Genomic DNA, 17339 nt, shown 5'->3' with positions numbered 1-17339 from the left:
ATGGGAAACGTGACAGGTTTAACGGGAGACATAAGAAGCCAGGGAACTGAACCAAAACCCCGGATCCGGGCTCCTACAGGCCCGGGAGAACCGGGAAACCCATTCGAAATGAAAACATACCTCGCATGACACGACGACCGGCGAACGCACCATCGACCCCGGCGGCCCAGTTAAAATGGCTCTTTTCCGCGCCCGGATCCATGACGGGACCTCCTACCGCTACCACACACTCCTGTGGCACTATTTATTTATTTATCTTAAGCTAATTGATTTTGTGTCACATTTTGTTTGCACAGGGAGTGTATATCCGTGCAGGAGTGGCACAGATCGGCCCGAGGATCACGACTTACGCAAGCCGTGATCGTGATGGATCGTATCGGTGAAACGGTGTAGTGTGATCAATTACCGCCAAGGAGACGGTTACGTAATTTTCAACTCCGATTCCGAGGCTCCATTTTTTATTTCTTTTATTTTTCGACTTTGGGATTTTCTGCCCCAAAGCAACGGAAGCAGTATATGAATTGAATGTGTCATTGTTTGCTCCAGATGGGCGATGTGGCGACTCGTAAACGCGTCGTGCCAAGCATCCCGGATTTCTCGCAAGCCGTCATATCCGTTTGGATCGGAGCCCCACAAATTACGTTACAACATGTTTCCACGCAATATTTGTTTATTCCATCGCTCTGATTTGGTCGGGTTCAATCGGAGGTACCGACCACGATCAGCCGCAATTCCGGCGAAATCGATGTTTTAATAAATCGGGCGCCGAAGACCATACTATCGACGGAAATCACAGTCACATTTTTAATACCGAAGGGTAAACAAAATGGTGGACGAAATAGAAACAAATTGAGCAGTGCACCGACAAACAAACGAGTGTCGGAAAACATGAGACGGAAAGCGGGGATCAACTAAAATTAAATTCCCAGGATCAAAAAGGATGTATCACACGAATAGATCACCACCGTACGTAGCACCGTACAGAAACCATAATCTGTTCCACACTCCGTCCGTGTGCCACTCGATCAACTTCAGATTGGTGGCTCTGCCATTTTGTTGCCCACAGCTTCATCAATCGATTCGAACTAGCGAACAAATTGGCAAACGCAGCGGCACCGAGCGGCGATAATGGCGCAAATCGGCTTCAAATCCCGCTCGCACACCCCAAAGGTAAGCCGCCACCAAATGGGCGAGTTGGTACGGGAAAAAAGAAGGCGCACGATCGAAGGGCCATTGGAAGGCAGAAGGAAGGCAAATAAAACACGGCCGGCCGGCTAGTATTCCGTGCGGTGGTTTTTTTCGGGGTTGGTGTTTAAGGGCGACAAATCGCCGTTTTATCATCGCCGAACCCACTCGCCGAGCCTCGCTACATCTCTCTCTCTCTCTCTCTCTTCCGAGGGTGTTGCCACCCGTTATCAACTATGGAATCGAAAGTCGAAATCGAATTCTATTAAACGGCATTAATGTACATATATTGTACCGGATTGATAAAACCCCTTTCAGTCACTGATTGCAGCCCGAGGCGGTGCGTTTACCTCCGGGTCGAGAGCGTTACGGTGCGTTACGGACCTCCGCAAAGCGTTACACGGGTTATTGCGCGCGGTTTTTTTGCGTTATGGATTGCATATTGGTGCCATTGAAGGTGCGTTCTCAGAAGTGCAGTGACAGCTTGAAGCCAATTTAATCGCAAAAGTTTACGGACGCGTGCCCCTTAGTCCTGGATTGATACGAAATCGTGCGGGTGAAATATTGAACGTTCGATAACGGAGCTAACGGCTAACGATGAAGATGGGATCGTCCATGAAGATGGGATCGTCCAAGCGCAAAAGCTCCTTCCGGATCGATGATATCCTGCACCAGCAGCGCGACCATAGTCTGCTGTATCAGCACCACGCGGCCGCCACCGCTGCCGCCGCGGCCGCCGCAGTCACGGCTGGCCGCCAATCGCACGCACCCGGAAGTCAACCCGGTCCGGACGGTGTGGCTTCGCTTCCGTATCCGACCGGGCCGAGCTACGGTGCCGTTCCGGCGCACAGCCTACCCGTGGACTGTACTGCTGCCGGTGGTGGCCGGATACATCGGAGCAGTTCACCCCCGGGCTTAGGGCCTCCGTTGGCCCACAGTGCTGGTGGTGGTAGCGGGTCACCCGCCTCGATCGGTCGGTCCGATTCGCCCAAAAAACCGACGGCCGTCTATCCGGGGCTGCTGGATTTCTCCAAAGGCGTGATTCCGTTGCCACTACAGCTCGGAGTGCCCACGTTCAATCCGATCAACGCCGCTTACTTGGAGCACTACGCGTCCGTGCTGCACAAAGGTAGGCCACAAAGGTAGGGTAGGGTTTACTTCCTCTATTAAGAGTCCTTTTTGGGGTAACTGTCAAAATGCGAGGTGTGGTTCGAATTAATCCATTAAAACCGTTTCTAACTTTTCGCCACCATTTTCTACCAAATTGATTACTCATCCCAATGGCGGTGGCCATTTGCGCGGCTATTTATAGTTGGGGTCCACAGCCCTTAAAATGACAAATAATGGCGTGCAATAGTGCGCGGTGCGCGTGGTGCGTAATCGATAGACGTCCTCTGTAAGCTTCCAGCGGCCGCAGCCCCCAACCCGAATCGCGGGACCATAAAACGGCCAACGATCAAAGCACCGATAGTAGTCGGACCGCTTATCGACCGCCGGTCCCGGGTAGTTCCGCCACGGTTCCCGCGGCAATTGAGTCGCGCGGAGGCCGGGAGAACCTAATCTGGGCCCTTGCCCGGGCCCGGTGCCCCAAACGGTGCCAATTGGGGCCCCCGAATTCACTTTGTACTCGGTGCCCCTCGGGGAGATGAAAGGGACCGCCAAATCGAACGAGTAATCTTTCACCTGCAAGATTTATTAAATGCCGTCGTTTACGGTTTGCGACGACGATTAATCGGCTCTCGGGCGGGGCCAATTGATTTACGGTCCGCGGTCGCTCGCGGCCCTTGCGGGGCCCGCTATTGGCCACAAACGAGCGGCTTGTTGTGTAGTATTTCGGCTTCGTTCGTCGGTTTTATTTGCACGGTGACGCTCAATATTGTGATAAGCAATGTGCACAGCTACCGAAGTGCTACCGGAAAACCGGTGGAGCCCCTCGCCCTGTCCCGGTCCGTTGCCCGGAAAGGATTGATTCGTCGTGGCCCATTTCCCTTTGCAGTTTGGAGCCTTTGGAATCAGTTTGGCAATTGGTGCAATTTTTGGGGAGAAAATTGGTTTACTCAACGTGATGGCGCATCCGTTGGCAGTGCAAAGCTTCGCTGTGGCATATTTGCCCTGTACGTTATTAAAACCAAGTAACACTCGTTCACTTAAGACACACTTAAACCGGAGATAAGAGAGAGAGAGAGAAAGAAAAAACTACTCATCGAAGCCAGTCGTCGAAAATTGATCAACAAATAAAGTCGAGACAGTACTCAGTATGATGAAAACTACCCAAATTATTAAAGACTATCATTCAACCAAATATTTAAGTCCTTAGCTAGTCAACTTAAGGCATTCATTGACTTTTTCCTAATTTATCGTTTTAATGTAGCATCGCAGATAGTCGATTCAATTTTGAGCATTTTTGTGTGCCCAGCTTGAAGCATAGCTTCGAAACGAAACAAAGACCAAACCAAACAACAATATATTAATTCTGATTTACAACATTTCATAACTAATAGTACTTTAAACTAAGAACCATACTGATTTTGTAGCAATTACTATTGAGAAATCTTTGAATCAATCAGTAAAACTCGAATCGGTCCACATTTTCTTTCGCTGCTCAGTCCTGTCAACGTCCAACCATAAGAACCTTTGGAGAAAAAGCGAATCAGCGTGTCATTCGATTAGAAAAATGCTTCTAATCGATGCAAACATGGAAAGCGATGTCCACCTGTAACGACTGGTTGACTGACTGGCGCCACCAGCATTACAGCCTATCCGCGGCCGATCGTCAACATAACCCGTGCGCACAACCGGCATTAGAGGGCAGCATAAAAAGATTACAAAATCGAATCGATCTCGCCCCGCCACGTTGGTCGGGGTTGTAACTACAACAGTGTAAGCAAATGCATCTGCAAACAGATAGACCCGCGCCGGCCGCCGTCTGGCGCCAGCCACCGACCAAAAGTCTCGTGGTACTGTTTGATCTCGTTGGCCTCTGTTTGTGGAACTCGTGCGCCGCTGCCTAAAAGGAGGTCCACTGCAATCGATTGAAGCCGTCGGGAGCCGTCGTCTATCAATCTTAAACAAAGATATTGGCCCCCGCTCGGTGGCGCCACACTGGATATGCTCCGAGCGTAAATAGTGTCCCCGAGTCGCCCTCCGAGTAGTATTTGAGCAATGTTTCCCCGATTTTGGACCCGTTCCGGGAGCAAAGGGAGCCCTGGGAGCACCGCCAATAGGGTCGCGCGGCCGGATCTAGGATTAAGGTTTCGGGCTCGGGCTTATCATAGATCACACACATATCACAGCCGCGGGAACAGTTTTTGGGGTCGGCCACACTCCCGAGGCTTATCGTGTCATCATCGCCAGCCCGTCACCCTGGTCGCGCCAAACAGACAGTTGCCGCCACTTGGCCAATGGCGCACGTAATTATTTTTCGAGTGGACACAGTGATCGGGATCGGGTGGTGCGGCGATGACGCGGGATGACTTTGGAACCGGCCAAAAGCTTACCCAATCGACTTCGTCATATCGCAGGGATTAGCGGGCCTTCGTCCCCTGGTTCGTCGTTTTGTCGTCGTCGGAATCGAACTGCCGACCGTTTTTGCTGGGCTCCGTCGTCGCGAGCTAATCACAGGAGGGATGGGCAGTAAATCGGAACGATCGCTGCCTGTGAAGTGACCGCAATCGCCGCCTAATTGGAAACTGATTATCAAATTGACATTCCGTTCACCTTGGTGCGGCCAAATCGGTCGTAATACACGGCAAATGATACTGCACAAACTCCTTCACACGGTGAGTTTACACATTTATCGAGTATAATCCGCTGGCGAAAAATGACGAAAGTGAGCTACATCGGAGCCACAACTCTGAAATGAGGGAAACACAACCGCAATTCGGTTCCTCTACTCTATCGACTGCACTATCGATTGATAGCGGCAGCAGCAGCTGTCAGGCAGGAGCCGACCGCCCCGGGCCGAAACTGCCGCACAGGATTCTGAAAGAGATATTGAACCTGGGCGCGAAGATAAACAGTATCGGAGGATTTCGGTCGCTTTATCGTTTCACTCGATTAGCGAAAATTGCACCCTAAATGAACAGTGATTTTGTTGCCACCGGGCAAACAGCGGACCCGTCCCTAATCCTCGCGCCGTACGGAGAGGGGTTATCCAGCGTATCGGCCAAGTAAACAGACACGTTGTCGCATAGAAAATGAAGTGCCCCGTGTCTGTGGTTCCATATCCTGACCCGGGAGCCGCTAGGTACGAAATAATTGATACAAATTAAATCAGCAACGCCGAACGTCGGTGGTGCATTGGAAGTTGATGGAAAAGACAAACGTTAGCCGAAAGCCGTCCGGAACGAAGAACCCGAGAGTTCGTTACGGATTCTGCCCAGGAAATTGTGCTTTATTTGCTTAAATTCATCTTTGCTCTCTCCCGCGGGCGCCATATCGTTGTTCCCTGAAGGACGATGATATACTTAAGATGTTGGTAGAACCATACCGGTTCATCCGTGGGTATGTTTGCTTTGGCGTTTGTGTAGACATTGCACGTGGCCGGACTAGAGCACCGATCACTTGCACCAGAGGGCAATGTATATAAATCATCGAAGGAAAAACCAAGGGATTGCTTACGAAATAGAGTGACCAACGATAAAATTAACCTGCAACGAAGAAGCCGACTTTTTAACGCTACCCCACTTAACCGTTGCATATAATCTTAATTTATTGTATTATTTGTATTATACAAAATATTATCCCTTACTTTACTCAGATCCCTTTGCCCGACAGGAAGTGTTAGTAAATTTAGTAAAATTGAAAGGATCAAATGTGATATGCGCAAGATTATATGGCACCGTTATATGAATTCCGGTTATACCTTAGACTGTGTGCCATTGGACTATTTTACTAAACAGGTGATTCGCTGAGTGTACTGATGATGGTGAGGTCGTTTTTATGCTAGCCCATCATCAAGCCTGAATATTTGTAGTTACTTCAACATAAACCCCTCGCATCTCAACTTTTCCCACCGATTGTTTCCCCCCTCAGCCACACCCCGCGCCGTTTGGCCGTTTTACACCCACCCGTACAGCTACCTTCTGCCACCGTGCGGTTCGAAGCGCAAGGGCGGCCAAGTGCGCTTCACGCCACAGCAGACGCAAAGCTTGGAGAAACGGTTTTCCAACCACAAGTACCTTTCGCCGGAAGACCGCCGCAACTTGGCCATCCAGCTGAAGCTTAGCGATCGACAGGTAAGCTATTTGGCGTTCGGCTGGTCCAACTTTGGCCAACCGACTGACCCTTCAAACTCCTGCTCCCCGAATAGGTGAAAACGTGGTTCCAGAACCGGCGGGCCAAGTGGCGAAGGGCCAACAATGGGTGCCAGTCGACGGACACTCTCGGACCGACGCCGGACTCGGGTTTGGGTGGCGCTGGAGATCCGACCAAACATCCGGCTCACGCCACGGCCGGTTATCCCAGTTTGACGGGCTGCCATACGAAGAAGTACCCGCATGCCGACGACGACGACGAGGATCACGCTAGCCAAGGCGGACACAAGGATTCGCGATCCGCGAGGGGGGTCCGTACGGCACCGGGGTACGATTGCAAAAGCACCGACAGCTTCTCGGATCACGAGGAAGACGGCTCGAGTGACGACCCGGACGAGGATGACGATGAACCGGCTTCACCCATCAACGTAATCTAGTTCCAGCCAACCCCCGGAAACCCTGTACATAAATTTGTGGTCCAATGTGTGTCTGTATGTATGTATGTGTGTGAAGTACAAATTAAAAAAGAAACCTAATAACTCAGTAATAAAGATAGTTTATGTGTATTCCCTTGACTCCACTTTGTCCACTCACGATGACTATGACCGGCCCCTTGGGGGGTTCCCAAGAAAAGCCAGCACCGGTCGACCTTTGGCCAGTAATTAGCCGTCTTCGGTGTACTCTGCGCCCAATCGTTTCAATCGCAACTTGTCTAATAAATCACCGCCGAATTGCTGGCAGATAACGTGGCCGCGATCGGTTGCCCAAGTGAGTCAGCCGGGACACGTTTGGCTCCCGGGCTCGATAAGGTAATCGGGAGACCGCATACTTTACTGCATTCGAATCCGGGGGCACCACACACGTGTGTGCGGGGCCAAACCGATTGGCCCTTGGGTGGCGGTACAAAATGAAAAAAAGGAAATTTGAAATATCGCAAACTAAAAAGCACACCCACAAGCTCATTCATCAACCGGGGAGCGGTACGATGATCGATAATCCGCCGTGTCCGCCGAGTTTCGAGTCCGCGCGCAACACGCGACGCGTATCACTCGGGCTGATAATAATCGGTTTGGTAAAAGATAAAACACTGGAAGTTTGCCTTCGCGTTTCGGGTGGAGCAACAGTCACCGTCGATTGCTCATCCGAATCCTGCGCAATTGGACCCATCTTGACGAAATAGCGGAAGAATTTTCGAAAATTCATAATTGGGGACGTGACTTCGCCCGGGCATCGATCCACAAAACGGACGACAACAACAATAACAACGACGAAGATGATGATGATGTTATCGTTCGGCTCGTGTGCTTATCATAATCAGCGTTGTTGGCAAAAGGCCGGATCGCTGGCCGGCTTGTGGAAGCGGGCCACCGGGTGTGCGGGGGCGGCACACATCACAAGGTACCGGCACCTGGGCACCTGGAGACTTACGCGAACGTGTATCGCCCGACACGGCGACCCTGGGGGTACTGGGGCGCATTTGGGAAATAAGAAAGCTGTAGACTCGTTGGGCGACCCGTGGCATCTCCTTCGCGAGTTAATCGAGCGCGACCGAATGAAGGTAATCGAATTTCGAAAAGTCCAACATTGAGCGATCGCCCAACGAATTGTTACTGTTGCTGCGGGGTGGTTGTAACTAAATAACATCGCGGACCCCAAAGGTGGATAACCACTCTATCACCGGTGCTTAATCAATCACCTGCGTTCGACGACGAACCCCATTATCAACCCGGAGCAGAGCGAAAGGCCCGGCAGTAGTACTTTGCTTAATGTAGTTATTCAACCCTGCTTTATGCAATTCCGACCTCCAGCCCGGGCAGCGGGTTTGCAAACTCGGAGAATTGTAAAAGAAATTCGAATTAACGCGATCTGGACCGCGAACAACAGCAACGAATGAATGGGGATGGGTTGAATGGAAATGGGTGAATGACTAATGCCAATCCCAGGGAACCCACAAATTCACACAATTTTCCTCCGGCAATAAACGCAGAGCGCAGCGCAGTTGGCCATACTACCATGGTAAAGCATAATTGCGCAATGTTTATGTTAATATTAGACGCATTCATTATAATTTGGCTTCCGTTTAGGCAGCCCGTCCAGCCATCGTCGCAGCATCTCGTCAAACGCAGCTCATCGTTTTGAGGTTAGATCACCGAATCAGAGCACTCGCAGCAAGATTGAGCGCATTCTCGAACACCATGGGCTGAAAAGTCCTGAGTCTAACAAACAGATGGTGCTAGTCTTATTGCATTCGTCACTTTTTGAATTAGTCCTAAGCTTCAAACGGAACGCTATTGAAATTTCATGATATTCTACTCGCAAGTAATTGCGCTACGAGTTACAATATTTTTTCTGTTATTTTCAAAACAAGGAATGAAACACAATTTCGTGTTTTAACGTTCAATGACGTTGATGAATAAAACCAATTTTGAACAACGCGTCTTTTCTGTCTTTGGCTCGGGGTTTTTCAGTGCATGTGTTAGCCCGCTCACTACGAGCGAGAGGGAGAAAAAGAGATACAGAGAGAGAAACGGAATGAGTCGAGTCAACAATTGGTAGGGTTTGTGATTTTTTTCCGCGGCCTGCTGCCGTTGCGCTCCCCATTTGGAGGTTTTTCCGCGGCCAAGCCCATCCACACAGCAGATGCGATGTAATTGTCGATTGATTGCACCGTGAACCTGGGGGGGCCTTTCGGTATGAGAGAGCATTTAAAAAGGCAGCGCGCGAGAGAGCGAGAGGGAAAACCGGCTGGACCAGCGGGTGGAAAATGCTGAAAAATTGACCGCGCAATTCCATCAGTTTCCATTGTTGTTTTGGGCCGCTTCTTCTTTTTCTCTCCTTCTCCCTCTGTCTCTCTGGCGCGGCGCTTCCAGTCTGATGATGCTGCTGCGCGCAACATAATGTTGGGCGCCACAGAGAAAATGTAGATCAGTATGCTTCAGTACCAGATTCGATTCCGCGCGGTAATGTTGTCGGTGGCACGGTTTTGCCACGTGCTCCGAACCGGACCAGAACAGTTTGTATAGGGAGCATGGGGCCCGCCGTCATGTGGAGGACCTTCGGATCGGCGCTCTTCCTGCTGGCCAGCACGCAGTGTCAAACGTTCATACGGCGTAAGTTCCGGGCTTCCAAAGTGTTTCGGTTTCGTTTGTGGTGTGTTTGTGTTGGATTGACCCGTTTCTAAACCACGGACAGTGTTTGTTATGGCACAGGCTCGAATGAAACTGCAAGTTCGGGACACATGTTAATGAGTTAATGAGGATCGATCAAATAGCTTATCTGACGAAAGACGAAGCTTTGATAAAACTGTAGAATTCCTAAAGCCCCCTCCGATGGATGACGGGGCTGCGATGGGCCACTTCGAAGCAGCAACTTCGCGGAAGAGGCTGTCTTAATTACCGCAGGAAAATCGATCAATCCCACCAAACGCTACCGATTGCGCAGTAAATACCTATCCGTGCGCAATACAGTTCGGTGGTGTTATCGATTCCTGGTGGCCGATATGGAGGCTCAATTAGTGTCACGCTTAGTGCATTCAATCATAATTGATTGGCACTCGTTGGAAAATTGATTGTAGAGTAATAAAATTACACAAAAATAGAACATAAACCCGAAATAATAAAACCAACGTCCGGAGTTCACGCCCGGGAAAGCCCAGCCCGAGTTTCATCCCCGCCGTAATCGATCCGTAGTTTGGCACCAGGGTTTTTTTGGGGGTGACGCTCTTTATGACCTTAACGCGCCCGGGACGCAGGGTTGGGCGTTTGGGATCGGCTGTTTGGAGGAGAAATCGGCAATCGGAACCAAATTTGGATGCAAAGATTGTTGGAACGGAACAGCAACACGCCCGCCGTTGCAGATGGCACAGTTCCGGACAGCACCAGACCACACCATTTGAGGTGGTAAAAAACATCATGTCCAATTTGCAAAAGCTGTTTGTTATGAGTGCCTTTTTAAAGTCAGGATTTAGTTAAAACAATGCCTTATATAATTGAGGTTTTAAACTGTGTTTAAAATCGCACTGTAGTCTGCTGGCAGCTTCCGTTAGTGCTAAGCTGGTCGGTGCCTGTAAAATGATCTAACGTGCTGGCGGACGCATACGGCACGTATGCCGGTTTTAAGGTGTGTTCACCGTAACAGCAAATGGCCTTCGCGCACTTCCGTCTGCTGGCCCTGTGGGGGAAGGCCGCGGTAGCGGCAGCACCGCTCGCAGCACCTCCCGAAAACCTCCATCGGAACAAATGCGAGGGAGCGAGAATCCGGCGTTTCATTATCCCGAAATTTACATAACCGCACCGCGAATGATACGCAACGATCGCCTCGCGGCACGCTCGTGATGCACGTGAACCCATCGAACTCTGGGACAGAAAAGAAGGGAAACCTCAGAAGAAACGAGGCAAAACAAAATACAAACGGAAAAACCATAGAGCATCGCGCGAACGAGCAAGTGAAGTAGCGCTGGAGAGCCGGAGTTTGTGGGAGAAGATCATGAAGATCGGCAACGGCAGATCAACAATACACACTTTTGATGCTGTATGCTACAATCGGTGCGCGCATTTCTTCAGCTTATTACGAAAAGATACCACGCAACGACGGTGGTCAATGTGGGCTCCGGTTTGAATGGAACCCCGATGCACGAATTTTCCCGTTAGGCAAAGAAATAAATAAATAAATAAATAAATTTCAACCAATACGAAACGATATTCTTCGTTAGAACCGTACCTACAGATTGAATAATAATTGAGGTCAAATATTGAAAACAGCCAAAGAATAGAAGGGTTTGAGAATATATACTTGTCGTTGGTGCGAGGATATCTAAATTTAGTAACCCAAGTCCTAGTACGTTCCGGAAGGTAATGGACAAGTGGTAACCGACTAACCTACACACCCCTTCAACACACAGGAACAGCAAACGTGTGCCGGACGGATGACGAGTGTCCGATGCAAGCTTACTGCGAACGATACAACACCATTCACGAGTACGGGGTCTGTTCGTGCATGGCCGGCTACTTTGCCGTGACCGACACTAACACGACGCGGCGCTGTTTGCGAGGTAAAGTGCCCAGTAGACTATTAACCTGACGTCGAACATCCCACATACTCTCTCACTTTTGACACTCACAATCTGCATTTGGTGGCCACTCTCTGCTCAAGAAAAACTGCCGGTTTGTTAACGGGTTTGAATCCTCCAATTGCAGCGGCCACAGACATTGGGGATTACTGCCTCCACAACGATCAGTGCCAGTATACGCTTAGCACGGACTCGGAGTGCAGGGACAATTCGTGCCAGTGCCGCGAAGCAGCCCATTACGTTGAACGTGAAAAGCGATGTTATAAAACGAGCTTGCTGGGCGAATACTGCCGGCTAACGAACAACTGTATCGGGAATGGTACTTACTGCCGTGACGGTATCTGCGTGTGCACACCGGGCAAACATCCGAACGTCGACCGGAACCGGTGTCTGTACGATGCAAAGCTCGGAGACCAATGCTTTCGGGACGAGGAGTGCGTGACGGATAATTCGCGGTGCGCACAAGAAACCTGTACGTGCCGAGTCAGTCACGTGCTCAACGAACAGCGAAACCGATGCCTACCCAGTAAGTCGGATGGACGCAAAACGGAAACGGAATGTCGTTAACCCATCATGAACCGTGTCCGTTTTGTTGCAGTTGTTAGTAAAATATATGACCTCTGCGAGGAGCACATTCAGTGCCTGTATAACATCCCATACTCGCAGTGTCGCATCACGACCGGGACGGATGGGATCACCACAGGTCGTTGTACATGCGCCAATCGGTTCCACGAAGCGGGCTTGGTAAGTAGTGCAATTCGAATTACATCGTGAGCGTCGCAAACATTCTCATGCTTGTCTTTATCCAGAAATGTCACTCATCCGTGCATCTGAATGGGATCTGTGAGGTGCCGCAAAACTGTATCGATCCCGATACCAGTTGCTTCCACGGGCGCTGCCGTTGCATCGATCACATGATCGAGGTGGACGGAATTTGTTCTTCGGCTTCACAGATACGGATCGGTTGGGTTCTTCTTAGTATACTACTAGCCGTTAGTACACCGAACACCATCAGTTGACCATCCCAGGCACGGTTCACGCGTCCACGGCTAACCCACCAAAATGAGGAAAACACAGTCCATCCATCCCCCCACTAAAATACTCTCGTGTGAAATGCTTTCCAACTTGCGAAGATAGCAAGAGAATACACAAATCCCTCATCGGAAGCATGCATTCCAAAGGTACAACCAACGATATTAGCACTGAATAGAGGTCCAAATAAAAAAAAAACAATAACTACGATGAATTACGGTTGCAGAGTATCAGTAACTCTTAATACTGTCTCTTAAATGTTTCAGGAGAAACAGTACGATTGCTGTACGATTTATTCTCTCACTTATGCGAGCAGCTTCTGCTTTAGCTCGGAAAAAACAACATCTTTAATAGAAAACTTACGATGCTCAATATCAACTTGTAAATGTTGCACATAAATATCTAGGTATAAGTGGTTCAAAAAATACTATAAAGAATCAAGAACGACCGTGGCAATAGCAAGGTGGAATGGAAGGATTATATCTTTAAGTACTGCATCATGAGAGCGGGCCACAACAACAGTATTCCGCCAACGATGTAGGTGATCCGTGCACCGACGCTCCAGAACGCCACGGAAGCGACGATTGGGCCAACGGCCCGTGCTAGTGCTCCCAGGGACCGGAACACTCCCAACACGGTACCCTTCTGGTGGAAATTGCCGTACTTGGACGTGATTGTCGTCATGCAGGTAACCACGAAGGCAGTCGCTAAAAGAAACACACAAACAGAGCGTGAGCCAAGGATCGAGTCCAAAACCGACAAGAACACTTACAGATTGCGAACAGAACCATGCCCAAATAGAGCACCGGAGATGACTCGGCCAAACCGACGATGATGAAGGCAGGAATGATTAAATATAACCCGAATACTGCTGACGTCTGCACCAGCCGGTCCGGTAGCCGACGTACGACCGATCCCTGCAGTATGGCCATGAGGACACCTTTGAAGAGCACAGATATTAATTTCTTACGACATCGCAGTGCAGCCCTTTCAGTAAGTACCTGTGGTGAGAAACATCTTGGCCTGATCGATCGATGTGTAGCCGAACTTGTGGTACATTAAAAATGTGACCGTAAACTCCAGTCCGGAGTACAGGAAGAGATACAAAAAGTACGTCACGCCTAACCGACGCAACGAGCGTACGTCCTTTTGCGGCAGGTTTTCCACCGCGGAAAATCGGAACAGCGCTCTAATACTGATATGATCGAGTGCGTGCGACAGTGAGTTGATGATCTGTCGCGATCGCTTCTCCTTCGGTAGCGTTTCCTTTAGGCACAGCACCAAAAATAGAATGTCGGCCACCGCTAGGAGCATGGCGAACATGGCGGGCGCGAAGAACCACAGCGTGCCCGTCTTGTCCGAGAACCGCGCGAACATGGCACCGATCATAGGGCCAGCGATGAAGCCGAGCGAAAACGCTATCCCAACCAATGCCATCGCTTTGCCACGGTTCTGCTGGTTCGACACGTCCGTAATTACGGCCATACAGAGCGACACGTTGCCCTTGCTGATGCCACCGACAAACCGGGCAATCACAAACAGCAGGAACGATTCCGAGTATGCCCACAGTCCGTACGATGCTGCAATTCCTGTCTGGAAGGCAAAAGTTCCGATTGAAACCATTCCGTAAATTCGGCATATTTGGCGCACTTACCGCACAGAGCACCATCAAAGGCTTGCGCCCGTAGTAATCCGAGAGAGCGCCCACGATCGGGCTGCTGACAAACTGCAGAAAACTAAACATCGATCCGAGGGCCCCGCCAAATAGCACGCTGGTGTAACGTTCCGGAGCACCTATCCACACCTGGAACTGCTTAATGCTGGCCGCCAGGTACACGTACAGTTGATTATCATTTTTCCGGTAGTACTCGAGAAGCGACGGCAACAATGGAAGGATCATGGTGAACGCCAGCAGATCGAGCAGCAACGAGGCGAATATTACGTACGCCGTGGGATGGGTTCGCGTGATCTCACTGATCGACGACTTCGACGTATCCGGCGCTTTCTCATGTTTGGCGGTCTGTTTGAGATTGCTTGAAATGTTGTGCGAAGTACTCGAGACGACCGTGCGCTTCTTGAGCTCATCCAAGTTGTAGGTCATCTTGGTCGAGCGCTATGAGAGAGTAAGTAGAATTCATGGACCATTAAGCAATAGTCGCGACAAAACAATCCCTGCAGCAAATGCACTTAATGCCACCACAAACCTTTGTAGGCAGTTTTTAAGTCCAATTGAACACCTCGATCACCGACTCTCCGGTATGATTCACGTTCTGAAACTGCGAAAAAGTATGGCGGAACAAATGGCAGCTTTTTGCCAACAGCACAATCTTAACGCGTGTGCTGTTCAATACACTGTCTTCACAATTAACAGTGTTTGACCAGCTGCGACACAGCGGCTCAACCGGATCGTACTTTCACTTTACCCTTCGTCTTTACAAGCGACGTCTACCGCAGCAGCCAGTGCTTCGGAGATCGGGCCGCGCTTCACTGTGTGTGTTGATCGAATGCTGTGTATGTGATTCAACATTGCTGTGGCCGCTGTGGACCAGTAACACCGGAAATACGATGCGCTATTGTTTTATCGAAACAAAAGCTAAAGCCGGTGTTATCAGCTAATCTTTTGCCCATTTGTAGTTGAAACACCAATTAAAGATAACAAAAGTAATCTTACCTACGTGCGATGCGCTGAGTATACCGACTTTGATAGTAGGCCAACGAATCACCGGTCGTTGGGGCATTGGCATGGCATTCCGAAATCACTCGATTTTTAGTTCTATATTTATTTGGAGCGCACACTGGTCGTTCAAAAAGAGGAAGAAGCCCTAAAGTTTTGCCATCAATGAAAGGCTTCGGTTGTTTTGAATGACGAATTGTTGACGGCCGGTTGACGTGCGTTGAGTTCCTTGAGTTCCGTGGTGTAATCGCTCAGCATCAGCTGTGGCGTAGTTTTGCGCTGTCAGTTGGGAGTACACCATTTGAAGTAAGCAGCGCATTCAAAAAACGTTTTTTACATTCACCGTTAAGCAGAAGTCCATTCCAACACGCTAATTGTGCAACATTGCCCCTTGCATATATATTCAAAGCCGAAGCCTACTAACTATATGTACATTGTGTAGCTATCTTAATTCTTCCCTCAGTCTTCAGAATCATCCGTATCAACACACTGCGATGCGGCGTCCTGGGTTGGACCTATGAGAAAAGAGATGCAAAAGTTAGTTCCAGAAATCCAACGGAACGAACGGGAACACAAACCTTTCAGTTGCTGTTTCTCGTGCTTCAAAATATCCACACGCATGAGCTGAAAATCGACCATCAAAACTATACGTAACAAACTGACCAGAAATCCCAAACAGGTTGCACCAACCCAAATCCAGGGAAAGATTAGGGTCAGAAAAAAGTTCTTGTCCGGGTTCACCAGATTGGGGGTTTGTTTCGATAGGGCAAAGTAATCGACGAGTCTTGCGCAGCCCATTCCGGTGTCTACTTTGCCGAACTCGATACACATTTCCGAAAGCCCTTGAGTGATGAAGCTGGCGGTTACTACCGATGTCACTAGGCAGCCGAAAAAGAATATCAACGACGGAAACACGATACGCCAGGGTTTGGGCATGATGCTGCGAATAGGGAAACAACGGAACCGCAAGCGCGGGTAAAAGGGGAGAGCTACTTCTTGAATGGCTTCCTCCCGAAGCCACAGGCAATCCCACGGAACAGGTTTCATCGCCAGCAAGCCGAACTTACCCTCCCGGGCCATGAGTTAAGAACATAGCCAACCAAACGGTACAGCAGATTCCCTGCAGCAGTGGCATATATTTCAATGTTTCACAGTACGCGCCGTTGCTCCAACTGCTCCAATATTCATCGATGCCATCTGGGTGAGACGGATAGACAAAGAGGATTAAGTGTTGGTTTGTGGATTGACTGCTTCTGCTTGGTTGCTAAACAGCTTACATTCTACTGACGTTGGAACGGTCGCGGAAACGGTCTCATTCGTCCGGGATTCGTTCGTTTTGACGATGAACTTCAAACGGGCACCCAACAAGCAGTTGTGGTTGTAATCAGCCATTAGACCGTGTAAACTGAAACTAACCACGACACAGGACGACACGATAACGAGCAACAGAATGGCGGTACATACTGAGGAATGATAACCAAAAGTAAATTAACCTAGTGACACACACGATTCCGGCGACTCGCTTGGCGCTTACATTTCCACCGACTGTTGATCTGGGACGGTTCTCTTTCAACTATTTGGTGGTAGGAAAGTACCACGGTCATGATTTTAAAGTGGGTTTGAAGCAGTTTTTTAAATTCCACAAAATACTGATTTAGCTTCAAACTGCACCGCACACATCATCGGCCGTTTCAATTTTATGACTAGTTTCACCGATGCATTTCACAGCCTGCTCAGGACCAGAGGAGGGTAACAATTTGTGTAGAACGCGGCCTACTTGTCCTTGAGTTCCGTAGGCTTGGAAATAACGCATTACCTCACCTCATATGTTTTGCCCAACGAATTATGATCTCATCATAACAGACCGTAGCGCTGGGCACGTTCGGGTGAACCATGTTGGCCAACGAGACGCCATGAAACTGTTCCGTTGGAGATCGTTTCTGTCGATTTTTGAACTGATTTTGGTCGATCACGATCGTCACGCAAATACTTCCCACATCATGGAAATTTATTGTGTCACAATAAACACGATATCTGCTCGAACGATAGATTAGGCCACTTGATCGCGTTACAAAGCTCACGAACGCACGACACAATCGTTGGCGCTGGAAACAAAACTGAATTG

At 49.5% G+C, this 17339-nt stretch overlaps 4 protein-coding genes across 5 annotated transcripts; 2 read left to right on the top strand and 2 right to left on the bottom strand.

Moving 5' to 3' along the window:
* Positions 1–1800: 1800 nt before the first annotated feature.
* Positions 1801–6877, top strand: LOC131206974 (hematopoietically-expressed homeobox protein HHEX). Its single transcript, XM_058199581.1, has 3 exons — positions 1801–2314; positions 6220–6422; positions 6497–6877. Exons 1-3 carry the CDS (start codon positions 1801–1803, stop codon positions 6875–6877), a joined length of 1098 nt encoding a protein of 365 aa, XP_058055564.1.
* Positions 6878–9468: 2591 nt separating this feature from the next.
* Positions 9469–12527, top strand: LOC131206973 (prion-like-(Q/N-rich) domain-bearing protein 25). The gene is made up of 5 exons (XM_058199580.1): positions 9469–9550; positions 11341–11490; positions 11636–12034; positions 12107–12252; positions 12318–12527. Exons 1-5 carry the CDS (start codon positions 9469–9471, stop codon positions 12525–12527), a joined length of 987 nt encoding a protein of 328 aa, XP_058055563.1.
* Positions 12528–12820: 293 nt separating this feature from the next.
* LOC131210013 (major facilitator superfamily domain-containing protein 10) lies at positions 12821–15378 on the bottom strand. 2 transcript variants are annotated; one of them, XM_058203193.1, is made up of 5 exons: positions 15212–15378; positions 14195–14653; positions 13542–14133; positions 13313–13480; positions 12821–13247 (listed from the first exon to the last, which is right to left on the bottom strand). In XM_058203193.1, the coding sequence occupies exons 2-5, from the start codon at positions 14639–14641 to the stop codon at positions 13018–13020; spliced, it is 1437 nt and encodes a 478-aa protein (XP_058059176.1). In that variant the 5' UTR covers positions 14642–14653; positions 15212–15378; the 3' UTR covers positions 12821–13017. The 2 variants fall into 2 exon arrangements, with proteins under 2 accessions (XP_058059176.1, XP_058059178.1); XM_058203195.1 differs by lacking the exon at positions 15212–15378 and adding an exon at positions 14745–14807.
* Positions 15379–15509: 131 nt separating this feature from the next.
* Positions 15510–17303, bottom strand: LOC131210776 (uncharacterized). The gene is made up of 6 exons (XM_058204068.1): positions 17036–17303; positions 16749–16943; positions 16492–16677; positions 16282–16411; positions 15793–16154; positions 15510–15729 (listed from the first exon to the last, which is right to left on the bottom strand). The coding sequence occupies exons 2-6, from the start codon at positions 16816–16818 to the stop codon at positions 15674–15676; spliced, it is 804 nt and encodes a 267-aa protein (XP_058060051.1). The 5' UTR covers positions 16819–16943; positions 17036–17303; the 3' UTR covers positions 15510–15673.
* Positions 17304–17339: the final 36 nt, after the last annotated feature.

The sequence above is a fragment of the Anopheles bellator genome, chromosome 2 (genome assembly GCF_943735745.2).
Source record: "Anopheles bellator chromosome 2, idAnoBellAS_SP24_06.2, whole genome shotgun sequence".
NCBI classification, from domain to species: domain Eukaryota; kingdom Metazoa; phylum Arthropoda; class Insecta; order Diptera; family Culicidae; genus Anopheles; species Anopheles bellator.
The sequence above is the reverse complement of the archived record's forward strand: the minus strand, read 5'-3'. Positions and strand labels throughout refer to the sequence as shown.

Bases quoted from the DNA above. Each gene is read 5' to 3' on its own strand.
- LOC131206974 (XM_058199581.1), top strand. From the start codon at position 1,801: ATGAAGATGGGATCGTCCAAGCGCAAAAGCTCCTTCCGGATCGATGAT. The intron at 2,315-6,219 runs GTAGGCCACAAA...TTCCCCCCTCAG, and splicing joins CGCGTCCGTGCTGCACAAAG to CCACACCCCGCGCCGTTTGG. The intron at 6,423-6,496 runs GTAAGCTATTTG...CTCCCCGAATAG, and splicing joins TGAAGCTTAGCGATCGACAG to GTGAAAACGTGGTTCCAGAA.
- LOC131206973 (XM_058199580.1), top strand. From the start codon at position 9,469: ATGGGGCCCGCCGTCATGTGGAGGACCTTCGGATCGGCGCTCTTCCTG. The intron at 11,491-11,635 runs GTAAAGTGCCCA...CTCCAATTGCAG, and splicing joins GACGCGGCGCTGTTTGCGAG to CGGCCACAGACATTGGGGAT. The intron at 12,253-12,317 runs GTAAGTAGTGCA...GTCTTTATCCAG, and splicing joins GGTTCCACGAAGCGGGCTTG to AAATGTCACTCATCCGTGCA.
- LOC131210013 (XM_058203193.1), bottom strand. From the start codon at position 14,641: ATGACCTACAACTTGGATGAGCTCAAGAAGCGCACGGTCGTCTCGAGT. The intron at 14,134-14,194 runs GTAAGTGCGCCA...TTTGCCTTCCAG, and splicing joins CTTTGATGGTGCTCTGTGCG to ACAGGAATTGCAGCATCGTA. The intron at 13,481-13,541 runs GTACTTACTGAA...TGCTCTTCAAAG, and splicing joins CAAGATGTTTCTCACCACAG to GTGTCCTCATGGCCATACTG.
- LOC131210776 (XM_058204068.1), bottom strand. From the start codon at position 16,818: ATGACCGTGGTACTTTCCTACCACCAAATAGTTGAAAGAGAACCGTCC. The intron at 16,678-16,748 runs GTAAGCGCCAAG...ATCATTCCTCAG, and splicing joins GATCAACAGTCGGTGGAAAT to TATGTACCGCCATTCTGTTG. The intron at 16,155-16,281 runs GTAAGTTCGGCT...CCCTATTCGCAG, and splicing joins TTAACTCATGGCCCGGGAGG to CATCATGCCCAAACCCTGGC.